We start from the raw sequence: 13078 nt of genomic DNA, 5'->3' as shown, positions 1-13078 counted from the left end.
ACTGGAGTACCTCAGGGTTCCGTCCTGGGTCCCCTCCTCTTCTCGCTCTACACCAACTCTCTCGGTCTGATACAACCAAAAGATCCAAGAGTGCAGCCTCAACGTTCTCAAACATCATTTAATAAGTTCTGATGTTTATCGTGTTAGAAATACGATGTGTCAACAATCAATACTTTAATGTGACTTTACTCATAAAATGTTTCATTCAGATCCACACAAATGGAAACGTTTAGAGATAAAGGACCGAATCGGAACCGGAAGGGTTAAACTCCACACGTGCGGGCTCGTGTAAACGGACACTTCTCACGCACACAACCGACCCCGCCCCTCCGGACCAGCCTCTCCACTGCAGCGAGCGCTCCGTGGGGAAGAAGAAGTTGCCTCAGTTTGATCCGGAGCCGAACGGACCGGGTCCGGCAGCCCATCTGGTCCCGTCGGGAAATTTCGGGTCGTCCTTTGACCCACGAGGTTCTGATGGGAGTCTCTGCGTGAATCAGTGGTTTATTGAACACGCCTCACACACAGACGGGTCGGTTGATTGATTGATTGATGGGTCATGTGACTAGTCCTGCTCTCACCATGGACCTTCCTCTGCTGATGACGATGATGGTGCTGATGATGAAGGTGAGCGGAGCAGCGCAGGTCAGTGAACTATGAAGCTCTAGTGAATCGTGAATTGATGAAGCTCCTGATCAATAAAAACGGTTTCATGTCAACTCAGTTTCTCGAAGCAACGATCAACAAGTAGTATCAGCAGTTATCAATATCGTCTATCAGATCAATCCGTCAGTTCTTATTTCAATAAACTAATCGAATCTTCAAGCAACTTTATTAATATTCAACAGTTTATTGATCAATGTTGAAGTGTATTCATTCACGTTACAGTCCATTGATTCATTTGAGAGTTTATTGATTTTAACAGTTTATTGATTAATGTATGTGTGTAGTTTGCATAGACACAGTTTGGACTTGTTTTTCCTCCAGCGCTTCTTCTTCTGTGTTTCCTTGGAAAGGCGGTAGAATAACAGGATTGTTTGTTCGAGCTGGAGGTCTAGGGACAGGAAGTGGTCCGGCTGAGATCTGGTTCAGGTTTAGTTGGAGGTCTCAAGGTTCACATGTGGGAAACAGCCATATGAGGAGGAGTCTCCGTCTGCTGCCACGTCTCAGACACATGAACTGCATTACCCATGAGCCTCAGCAAGCCAGCACTTAGATGATTCCCTTGGAACACGTTGCCGTGGTTACAGAATAATCCATTAAGTGAATTCATTTCAGCTGCAAGTTGTTGTTTTTATTTCAGTTCAAGATGTTAAAGACCTGTAATAGTACATTTCCTGCTGAAATGCATCATGGGAGTTGAAGTAGATTTCTGCCTTAAACCTGCAAGTCTACAGAATCATATTTTGGCATTGATCTAACTAATAATAACAGTAGGAGGTGCATCACTCAGCTAGGAGGATCTGATTGGTTGAAGATCCCATTGATTGATGAATAGGTTGTTGGGTTCTTCAGATGTCAGCCAGCAAAGTGACGGGAACCTTCAGAGGAACCAGAACCAGACGATACGCCATCAACCCTCTGGGACACAAGTGGACTCATCACAACATCTCATACAGGTGAAGATCAATACTAGAACCAACAGGTACATGAGCATACATCAATCGATCAATCGATCAGTGGGCAAATATAAATCCAGAACAGTAAGTTCATATTGTACTTTATAGAGACTCTAAGAGGTCTGTCTGAGGTCTGTCTGAGGTCTGGATGAGGTCTAAGAAGTCTCTCTCTCGTTGAGCGAGCAGTGTTTGTTTGTCTTTGTTCTCGTCGTAGTTTATGTGTTTTACTTTAATGTGGTTAGTTAGTTGAGTTAGTTGGGTTTGGGTTGGGCTGAGTTTGTTTTGTCTATTGGGTGTTTCTTCTCCTGCCGGTGTCTCGCCGGTCGGTAAATGGGGGAAAGGCCGGCATGAAGACCCGCGCGGCTCTGCGGGCAGCGTGGGGGACACCGGGCTGTGGCCCACAGCAGCGTGAGCGGATGAACGGGGCCGTGGTCATTTTTGTGGACCAGATGGGGAAGGTGAACCGGGGCTCTCTGTAAATGACGACATGTTGTTCAGGTGTTGCCACTGAAGGTGCTTTTATCAAACGTCCCTCCGTTTATCACCGACGGGTTCCTCAGCAGAGAACTCAGCAGACCCGGAAAGGTGGTTTCACCGACCACAAAGGTCTAGTCTGGATGCAGGTCTCAGACCTCTGTGATACTTAACAAGCGGAAGGTGGAGCTCAACCTCCGCTTCCACCTTAAGATGGTTACGAGTTCGTTCTGCATCATCGTCGGCGATGAAATGTTTCGGTTGCGGCGGGGAGCCGAGCGGCCGGTTCCGCTGCCGTGTCTGACCTACACGGGGTGAATGAGGGTGTGTTGGTGGGTGAGAGAGAAGCTTTGGGTGAGGGAGGGGGGTAGCGTGGAACGGCGGGGGAGGGAGAGGGGGTCGGCGGGGGAGGAAGAGGAGGCCGGCGGGGGAGGAAGAGGAGGCCGGCGGGGGAGGAATAGGGGGTCGGCGGGGGAGGAAGAGGAGGCCGGTGGGGGAGGGAGAGGGGGTCGGCGGGGGAGGAAGAGTAGGCCGGTGGGGGAGGAAGAGGGGGTCGGCGGGGGTCGGCGGGGAGGAAGAGGAGGCCGGTGGGGGAGGGAGAGGGGGTCGGCGGGGGAAGACGAGGAGGCCGGTGGGGGGGTCGGCGGGGGAGGGAGAGGGGGTCGGCGGGGGTCGGCGGGGGAGGGAGAGGGGGTCGGCGGGGGAGGAATAGGGGGTCGGCGGGGGAGGAATAGGGGGTCGGCGGGGAGGAAGAGGAGGCCGGTGGGGGAGGAAGAGGAGGCCGGTGGGGGGGTCGGCGGGGGAGGGAGAGGGGGTCGGCGGGGGAGGGAGAGGGGGTCGGCGGGGGTCGGCGGGGGAGGGAGAGGGGGTCGGCGGGGGGGTCGGCGGGGGAGGGAGAGGGGGTCGGCGGGGGGATCGGCGGGGGAGGGAGAGGGGGTCGGCGGGGGGGTCGGCGGGGGAGGGAGAGGGGGTCGGCGGGGGGGTCGGCGAGGGGGTCGGCGGGGGAGGGAGAGGGGGTCGGCGGGGGGATCGGCGGGGGTCGGGGGCAATCTGACGGCCGTGCGTCAGACAGCAGCGACATTCGCAGAACAAATAAAAGCGTTTTGACGAAAAGTCAAAAACAAGAGGGATCTTTTTTTCTCAGACCGGGTTTTAATTGATTTATTGGTTCTTATTTGTGTTTTACTTTTTTATTCATCATGGATACTTTTAAAGTAGAAGCCTGAACGTGAGAGAGCATCGATTTATGAATTTCAAACAATGAAACATCTTGATGTTCTCTTGCACCAACGCGGCCGACTGGAGGAGGACGTCCCGCTGAGCCTCAGTGGAGGGGGGCTTCCTCTGGTCCAGGTCCTTCAGTCCAGTCTCCCTGGAGGTCACACATCATGGAGGGGAGGTTGTTCTTAGTCGAGGCTCGGTTCCACCTTTTTACTGTTGTTTTCAACGTGTTTTACACAAAGTTGCCCCGGAGGACTTTTTATTCTTGGGGGGGATTTTAAATGTACAGAAGACGCGTCTACAGACCGCAACCCCGCAGAGCCACATCCAGCTTCCCAGCTGGTCCAGTCTCATGTGGAGAAGGATGCATGCAGACCTGTACACGTGGTCCCACCTGAGAGAAGGTAGAATCTCCTCAGCCAGGCTTGATCGGTTTTATGTTTTTAAACCATTTTAATATTTTTTAAATGTGCACCATTGTGCCGGCTGTTTTCACAGATCATTCCCTGCTGGTGTGTAATGTTTTTATTAGGAACATTTTGCCAAAAAGCGCGTTCTGATTTTAACATCTGATAAGCATTTTAGCGTTTTAGAGCCTTTTATATTTCTGGAGTGTTTTTAGGCTGAGGGAGAGTGATTTCAGTGGTCTCAGGCTGTGGTGGGCGTCTTGGTCAGCAGCACACTTTCAACGTCACCAGAGACATCACCAGATCTATGACGGACCCGGAGACTGATACCGTGGAACTAGAGCATTTAAGCGAGTCCACAGGAGAGCGAGGACATATTGAAGTCCTCAAGAAAAAAAAAAAGTTCTCTTTTAACATTGGTTTTTAGTCTTTTTAGCGTGTTTTTTACGGAAAGAGTTTTTATTATGGGAGCTGCCTACAAGACAACGGAAAAAGAAAAATGGCAGCTCCTTGACTTTCTGTGCAGAGGGGCCCAAATGGTCATTTATTTAAGCAGGAAAAACAGAGTGGAGAACCGAGAGGGGCAGGAGGCGAAGGTGACGTGGTTGTGCATCATCAGGGCTCTGGCTGGAGTTTAGGTTTTACGAACACTTTGGGGACTTGGACGCTGGTGTTTTAACGATATTGTTTGTTCTGTGGTCAATGGCGAGCTGGTATTTGAAGTTTTTATCAGGTGATTACATTTATTTTGGAAAGGAAAAAACAACAAAAGAAAAAATCGCACTTTGGTCATATTGCTTAAAGTGTAAAATATATAAATCCGTGAAAGTGTTTTAAAAAAATCTCTCTCTCTTTCTCTCCCCGTTTGTCTCTTCCTGTCTCGCTCTGTCTCCCTGTCTGTCCCTCAGGATCACAGCGTTTCCAAACACCCTGAATGTTGAGGACACCAGGAAGGCCATCAGCATCGCCTTTACCAAGTGGAGCGACGTCTCTCCGCTGACCTTCAGCGAGATTCGCGACAGCAACGCCACCGCCGACATTACCATCGGTAGGTAGACAGGACGTGGAGAAGTTTCAAAATAAAACACACACAAAGAAAATGAGGTAGACAGAAACGATAGTTTTTGAATTTAGTGTGTATGTATCGATGTTCTGTGTGTGTGTGGGTGTGTTAGGTTTCTATACCTTCAACCACACGGACTGCTGGTGGTCTCCTCTCCACCCGTGTTTTGATGGTCTGAATGGTGAGCTGGCTCACGCCTTCCTGCCGCCGCGAGGAGAAATCCATTTTGACAACCACGAGTTCTGGATCCTCGGCAAGTCCAGGTTCAGCTGGAAACAAGGTACAAGTACTAGCTTCAGCTGGAAACAAGGTACAAGTACTAGGTTCAGCTGGAAACAAGGTACGAGTACTAGCTTCAGCTGGAAACAAGGTACAAGTACTAGGTTCAGCTGGAAACAAGGTACGAGTACTAGGTTCAGCTGGAAACAAGGTACGAGTACTAGGTTCAGCTGGAAACAAGGTACGAGTACTAGGTTCAGCTGGAAACAAGGTACGAGTACTAGGTTCAGCTGGAAACAAGGTACGAGTACTAGGTTCAGCTGGAAACAAGGTACGAGTACTAGGTTCAGCTGGAAACAAGGTACAAGTACTAGGTTCAGCTGGAAACAAGGTACAAGTACTAGGTTCAGCTGGAAACAAGGTACAAGTACTAGGTTCAGCTGGAAACAAGGTACAAGTACTAGGATCAGCTGGAAACAAGGTACAAGTACTAGGTTCAGCTGGAAACAAGGTACAAGTACTAGGATCAGCTGGAAACAAGGTACTAGGATCAGCTGGAAACAAGGTACTAGGATCAGCTGGAAACAAGGTACTAGGATCAGCTGGAAACAAGGTACAAGTACTAGGATCAACTGGAAACAAGGTACTAGGATCAGCTGGAAACAAGGTACTAGGATCAGCTGGAAACAAGGTACTAGGATCAGCTGGAAACAAGGTACTAGGATCAGCTGGAAACAAGGTACTAGGATCAGCTGGAAACAAGGTACAAGTACTAGGATCAGCTGGAAACAAGGTACAAGTACTAGGATCAGCTGGAAACAAGGTACAAGTACTAGGATCAGCTGGAAACAAGGTACAAGTACTAGGATCAGCTGGAAACAAGGTACAAGTACTAGGATCAGCTGGAAACAAGGTACAAGTACTAGGATTAGCTGGAAACAAGGTGAAACATTTTATCGTATTAATCTCGGCCAGAATAATCCGAATCCGAATGTGCTTCATTGGCCATGTATGTTTACACGTTGCTCTCAATCACATAGATTCTCATGGATGTGTAAAGCTTCACAGGGATGGACACTTGTGAATGATTATTAGTCATTGTGACAATGCAGCTGTAGATCATGTGACTACAGGTGTTGATCATGTGATTCTACAGGTGTGTGGTTGAATGACCTGGTCCAGGTGGCAGCTCATGAGATCGGTCATGCTCTGGGTCTGTGGCACTCCAGACATCCTCAGGCTCTGATGCATCCCAACGCCACCTACACGGGCCAGAGAAACGTCGCCCAAGACGACGTGTGGGGCATCCAGAGACTTTACGGTAACAACCAGCATGGCAGCACTTCCTGTAGGAGTCTCATATTACAGCTCACACAATATATGTTATTACACACAAGGTTATTTAAATAACCATATCTTAGTTGTGGACACTGAATACTTCCTGTAGTACTTTTTCCATGGTGTGGTATTTCCTGCACTACTTGATACAGTCTGCAACATCTTCTGTCCTGAAACCCTCACAGGACAGAAAAAGGAAAAACTCAAAAAATAAAAAACCCTCCATGGGCAAAAAATAGAAGAAACCTCAGTGAGAGTCAGAGGATCCGTCTCCTGATGGACAGACTACAATGACGTCATGTGGACACAATGAACAATGTAGAAGATGAACAACACATTCAATTCATACGACAGAGATGATTCAAATATGTAGAGTAGTAAGCAGGTGACCCCAACCTCCATGAGATAGAACCTCCATCAGATAGAACGACCATAAGGGGGAACCACCATCAGATAGAACCACCATCCACAGAAGCCTGTGGGCGGGAGAGCACAAAGGCTTTAGGAAAGGGTCATGTTGGTTTATGATGACAGTAATAGTAATATGATTAATATTTAAAATAATATAATAATGATGATGATGATGATGATAGCAGCAGGTGTCAGCAGGGCCACGGCAGGAGGCAGGAACGGGGTCCAGATAGAACCATGATCCATGGAAACCTGTGAGGCGAGAAAGCACAAATACTCCGTGGAAGAAACAAAGTTAGTGTTGTGCATTAATGTCGACAGTAATAGTATTAGGAACAACAATGGTGTTAGAAGCTGTAGGTGTCAGCAGGGAAACTTCAGAGTAGAGAAAGCACAACAACTTGGAAAGAAGCAGAATCAGTGATGTGTATTAATGAGATGTGAATTTTTATAGAAAGTGAGAGGAGCTCGATGTGTCGTAAGTCCCCTGGCAGTCTAGGCCTATAGCAGCTTAACTAAGGGCTGGTCCAGGCTAACCTGAGCCAGCCCTAACTATAAGCGATATTATGGTGGAACGCCATAATCGTTCAAGTTTCCGCACAGTTTGCTTTAGGTTTCGGGTTTGAGGGTTATACCACGGAGCAGACTTCCTTCTTGTTCCTTCAGAGGAGCAATAGCGTCCAGCGCCACTCTCAGAGAGCCTGTAGCAGCATCGACAAGATGATCCATCTGGGACAGACTGAAGTCCTCACAGCAGTCTTCTGGTATCTTGAGACAGGACCCTGAACGTAGAGCAGAAGGAATGGCTTCTTTAAATGAGGCTACAGCGGTATGTCGACTGTAGGAACCCTTGGCAGGAGGAGGAGATTCTGGTGGTAGAAATTCAAAGGTTATCAGGGTTCTGTGGACAGATTGTTAGATGTTCAGTCCCAATCCCACACACAAGAACCAAGTTGAGGGTGTGTTTGTTTTACACTCTGACAGAAACCAACTGAATCTAACAATGAGGGAAACAAAGTACCACGTCTGTCCCTGTCGACATCCACATGAATGTTCAAATCACCCACAACAATGACGTTCTGGTCCGTTTTAGGGACCAAACTCGTTAAGAACTCCCTCGGTCTGTGCCTCGAGTAATATGAATATTAACATGACTTGGAGGAGTCGCTTTATTTAAGCTGACATATTCTCCATTCAACAACCACGTTTCAGTGAGACGAAATAGATCAACATGGTGATCTGATATTAGTTAATGCCCTAGAACAGATTTAGATGAAAGCAATGGCATAAAGACACAATAAATACACTTCTGGATCCACAAACAATCGCCAACAATAGCAGTATGTTGTGGTGTATCACGTCCTGTGGTGTATTAAAGCATGTGGTACTTCCTTCAGTACTTGTAGTAAAGGATGTGGTACTTTCTATAGTACTGTTGTAAATGTGGCGCTTCGTATAGTACTTGTAGTAAATAATGTGGCATTTCTGGTCGTAGTTATAATAAAGGATGTGTTACTTCCTGTTGTTCAAGTTTTAGGGATACCTTAAAACATCTGCTCTAGCTAACTCCAGCTCACTCACAGTGCAACTGTTGATTGGTGTGCATTGTCCCTGCAAAATAAATAAATAGTACCGTAGTAAAGGATGTGGTACTTGCATTTCTTATACTAAAGGATATGATACTTTTTGCTGTACTTGTAGTAAACAATGTGGTATTTCCGGTCATACTTGCAGTACTTGTAGTAAAGGATGTGGTACTTCCTGTCTTTGTGCAGGCTGTCTGGATAAGAAGCGGGTCTGTGGTCCGTGGGCTCTTCTGGGCTTCTGTGAGCGGAGGAAAGTCTTCATGAAGAAGAACTGTCCTCAGCGATGTGACCTCTGCTACGGTGACAAAGAAACTGGATCGTCTCTCTGAGGTCAGTCGCTCGTCTCCGGTTTGAAACTTACTTCCTGTCTTCCAGAGCCTCTGGAAGCAGTTGCCACACCAACATTGCCACCAACTAACGTGAAGATCAAGATGGTTCCTCGAGGAAAGGTGGTCGGTTTCCGCTGTGGAACGAAGAACCTACGCTTACCGCCCAAAGTCAGGCCAGTTGATCAATAATGGAAATGATTTTTTTTAAATTCCTTAAATCGATGGAACCGGTGGTCAGGCACCCTGAAAGTCATGTACTGCGATCATGTGACAACAACTGACCATGAAAAGTGAGCAGCTCCACCCGCCATGAACGCTCAAAGGCTCCGCAGACATCAAGATATGATTGCTTACCAGGACGTGGTCTAGTATGGACAATAGGGCGCGTGTTGCAGTGGGGACAGCCGGGACGTGGTGCAGAGCGAACGTTGTCCAGTGGTACAGTGGGGATAGGGTGCAGTGGAGACAATAGGGACGTGGACTAGTGGGAATTCCAGGATTCTGCAAACCAGAACCACATGTCTCCATCTCTTTCCTGCAGCTGGTACAAAGATGGCGAGCAGATCTTGAACTCTATCCCCGGCTACATCATGGTGAAGGACAGAGACCTCCGCATCGTGGCCAACGAGTTCAACGAGGGTGTCTACACCTGTCGCATCCACCGGGGGGGGGACATCGTGTCCGCCAATTCCTGGTCCATCCGACTGAAACCAGAGCAGCCGACCAACAGCTGAGGACTAAACCACTGAAGTGGTGAACCTTCACATAACGGTCTCTCATATCAAAATAGGAAGTTCACAGCACGTTTGGACCGTGTTACACTGGTTCCTCCAGAAGGAACGCCTGTCCATTTCCTCATAGTCCTGTAGGACCTCCTATAGGTGTAGATAGATTGGCATGACATCATAACCCTTATCGTTCTCTTAGTTATGACCCTTTACAACGATGAAAATATTTATTTCTGCTGAAGGTTCTGATTTAATACTGCATGATATGATTAGGTCAATCAATAGATTGTTATTGATATATAATCAGGTTGATCAAAAGATTCACAGATAAATACTTTGTCACACCAACACACATGACACCTGTGTTTACATCTTAATAAAATGTCTGTAGTTCGGATTTGAGGCCTGTGTGGTTTGAATGTTGCATCATCTCAAAGCAGAGCTGTGATTGGATGTTACTTTAATTATATCCAATTGAAACACTTATCAACACCAACTTTATCACATGCATACAAACAAACATGGCATCCATCTTTAAAATGAAACTTTATTCTTTATTTATTGAACGCGATTGTTCAGGTGAAGCTGCACACGGTGCAAACACACCTTCAACACCTCAAACCTTCTGATTCAAAAGACCTAATTTCATCTGGGGGGGGGGGGGGGAAGAGGAGAAGGACAGATCTCCGATCAGGCTTGAAGCTGGAATGGTCGAAGGGGTATGTTGGTCCTGATTAAAGACTGTGCCTCCCCTCCTCCTGTTACACTGATATGGTGGAGTCAGAGTGGGTGGAGCTAAAACACAGGTAAACACAGAAAGGCACATCTGTGGCTTGTTTACAGAACCACTGAAGGTCAGCGCCGAAATTAAATCAACACAGATAAGGGGGGGGGGGGGGGTACAGGAGCGGGGCAGTCGTGTGCTGTGGACGGCTGTTAGATTTCAGGAATCTTCCCGTAGGTTCTTGATGGTCGTCGTCTTCTTCCAGCAGCTCTTTCTGGCCCCGCCCTTTTCTTGTGACATCACTACATGCCCATCCTGATGCTTTGAATAATCTGGAAGATGGCTGCAGACAAACAAGATTTAAAACCATGTGATTATTGGTTATTGATCAGTGGTGTGAAGTTCTGCCCACAAACACCTGAGACACAACAAATAAGTTTATTCATTATTTTTTATTTACTCTCTGAAGTCACTTTGACTCCAGACAGAGTGGTTTTATGCTGAAGCCCCGCCCCTCCCTCCACGGTCGTCAGCAGGGCGGAGCTACACTAAACCTGTGACGTTGTATAAAAACATCTATAATGATCCACAAAATGTGTGTATGTATATATATATATATATATATATATATATATATATATATATATACATACACACACACACATAATTAAACTTCAATATTTAGAGGAAGAGGAAGATGCACCTGATCCACAGACGACAAAGATGAAGAGGGCAAGCAACCAGGGACCCACACCTTTATCCTCAGTGACGCTCCTCTGGGACACACACACACACACACACACACACACACACACACACACACACACACACACACACACACACACACACACACACACACACACACACACACACACACACACAGTTAGATCAATAACTTCTGAGTGTTTGCATAATAACCGATTAGCTGCTGATTGATCTTTATTCTTACGACCATGTTTGTGTCATCACAAGTTACTGTTGCATTGACAATATGGATTGTTGTTCACTGAGACAATGATATAGAAATATAATTAACAACAATCAATTGTTACTGGTCTGCACAGACTGGTATCGGGTCTACTGGTCCCGTAACGACTGGTATCGAGTCTACTGGTCCCGTAACGACTGGTATCGGGTCTACTGGTCCCGTAACGACTGGTATCGGGTCTACTGGTCCCGTAACGACTGGTATCGAGTCTACTGGTCCCGTAACGACTGGTATCGGGTCTACTGGTCCCGTAACGACTGGTATCGACTGTTATCGGGTCTACTGGTCCCCTAACGACTGGTATCGGGTCTACTGGTCCCGTAACGACTGGTATCGGGTCTACTGGTCCCGTAACGACTGGTATCGACTGGTATCGGGTCTACTGGTCCCCTAACGACTGGTATCGGGTCTACTGGTCCCGTAACGACTGGTATCGAGTCTACTGGTCCCGTAACGACTGGTATCGACTGGTATCGGGTCTACTGGTCCCCTAACGACTGGTATCGGGTCTACTGGTCCCGTAACGACTGGTATCGGGTCTACTGGTCCCGTAACGACTGGTATCGAGTCTACTGGTCCCGTAACGACTGGTATCGGGTCTACTGGTCCCGTAACGACTGGTATCGGGTCTACTGGTCCCGTAACGACTGGTATCGAGTCTACTGGTCCCGTAACGACTGGTATCGGGTCTACTGGTCCCGTAACGACTGGTATCGACTGTTATCGGGTCTACTGGTCCCCTAACGACTGGTATCGGGTCTACTGGTCCCGTAACGACTGGTATCGGGTCTACTGGTCCCGTAACGACTGGTATCGACTGGTATCGGGTCTACTGGTCCCCTAACGACTGGTATCGGGTCTACTGGTCCCCTAACGACTGGTATCGGGTCTACTGGTCCCGTAACGACTGGTATCGAGTCTACTGGTCCCGTAACGACTGGTATCGGGTCTACTGGTCCCGTAACGACTGGTATCGAGTCTACTGGTCCCCGCACCCTCGGACTCACCGTGGACTTGGTCACGTTGCCTCGCAGAGTGATGTTCTTGCTGTGCTTCTCGTTCGCCATGCGGATCCTCTGCTTGGCCACCATCTTGTCTTCTTTTTCCTCTTGTCTTCTTGGTGGTTTTTAGTCGTGTATTTATTCGCGAGCGGCTCTTTTCTTCTTCGTCTTCGACTCGTCTCGGTGACGCGGCTGACGGCTCGGGGCTTCTCTCTCTTGTCGACGTACTCACAATGGTTAAGCCGCGCCCACAAGCCAGACACTTCCTGAATGAAGCTACTGTGTGTCAAAATAAAGCTTCCGGTGCCCTCTTCCACAGTAAAGTTCTCACTGTGAGTCTTGTCTTTTGTCGGCGTGAGTTATTGATCACATTTCTAAGATCAACAAAGTAAAGGTTAGATTATGAGTAAAAATACATCCTAGTTCATTGTATCCAAAGCAGAGCTTAAAGCATCTAATTTGATTATTGATATATAGATTAAAAATCCATGATTCACTGAGAATAATCAGGTGGTGCAAGTAGTCACATACTTCGGTAAAAGTATTAATGCCAAGGTGTATAATATGTAATAATGATAATGATAATTATAATAAATGCTCTAAGTAATGTACTTTAAAGATGGACCTCATTCGAAATACTAATTTAATATACAATTACATAATAGTTACATAATTTATGAGTTGATAACACATTTCATTCTCAATCAGATTTTTGTAGAGCAGTAAAGTACAATATTTCCACTGAATTATGGTCCAAGTAGAACGTGGAATTTTGTATTGCTAATTATTTTAGACATACAGGAAATGTATCAAGGACACTTCGACATGGGACATGGAGCAGCCAGGTTTCGAACCGCCAACCCTGCAGTTCCCAGCGAACACTCCCTAATCCATGCACCACGGTCACGTGCAAAGACCCTCCATTGTACTATAAAAGCCGTTGTATTAAGTGAAATTACTTTCTTTGTTTCTT

The 13078-nt window shown here is 47.2% G+C and overlaps 2 protein-coding genes across 8 annotated transcripts; one reads left to right on the top strand and one right to left on the bottom strand.

The window, feature by feature from the left end:
• Nucleotides 1–198: 198 nt before the first annotated feature.
• On the top strand, nucleotides 199–10387 carry mmp23bb (matrix metallopeptidase 23bb). 7 transcript variants are annotated; one of them, XM_078105113.1, is made up of 9 exons: nucleotides 199–624; nucleotides 1513–1616; nucleotides 4627–4766; nucleotides 4894–5541; nucleotides 5764–5943; nucleotides 6157–6321; nucleotides 8525–8635; nucleotides 8711–8837; nucleotides 9206–10387. In XM_078105113.1, exons 1-9 carry the CDS (start codon nucleotides 550–552, stop codon nucleotides 9396–9398), a joined length of 1743 nt encoding a protein of 580 aa, XP_077961239.1. In that variant the 5' UTR covers nucleotides 199–549; the 3' UTR covers nucleotides 9399–10387. The 7 variants fall into 7 exon arrangements, with proteins under 7 accessions (XP_077961239.1, XP_077961244.1, XP_077961235.1 ...); XM_078105118.1 differs by having other exon boundaries at nucleotides 199–642; nucleotides 4894–5494; nucleotides 5777–5943; XM_078105109.1 differs by having other exon boundaries at nucleotides 199–642.
• Nucleotides 9926–12397, bottom strand: serp1 (stress-associated endoplasmic reticulum protein 1). The gene is made up of 3 exons (XM_078105305.1): nucleotides 12112–12397; nucleotides 10820–10892; nucleotides 9926–10459 (listed from the first exon to the last, which is right to left on the bottom strand). The coding sequence occupies exons 1-3, from the start codon at nucleotides 12193–12195 to the stop codon at nucleotides 10419–10421; spliced, it is 198 nt and encodes a 65-aa protein (XP_077961431.1). The 5' UTR covers nucleotides 12196–12397; the 3' UTR covers nucleotides 9926–10418.
• Nucleotides 12398–13078: the final 681 nt, after the last annotated feature.

Source organism: Gasterosteus aculeatus, chromosome 1 (assembly GCF_964276395.1).
Source record: "Gasterosteus aculeatus chromosome 1, fGasAcu3.hap1.1, whole genome shotgun sequence".
NCBI classification, from domain to species: domain Eukaryota; kingdom Metazoa; phylum Chordata; class Actinopteri; order Perciformes; family Gasterosteidae; genus Gasterosteus; species Gasterosteus aculeatus.
The sequence above is the reverse complement of the archived record's forward strand: the minus strand, read 5'-3'. Positions and strand labels throughout refer to the sequence as shown.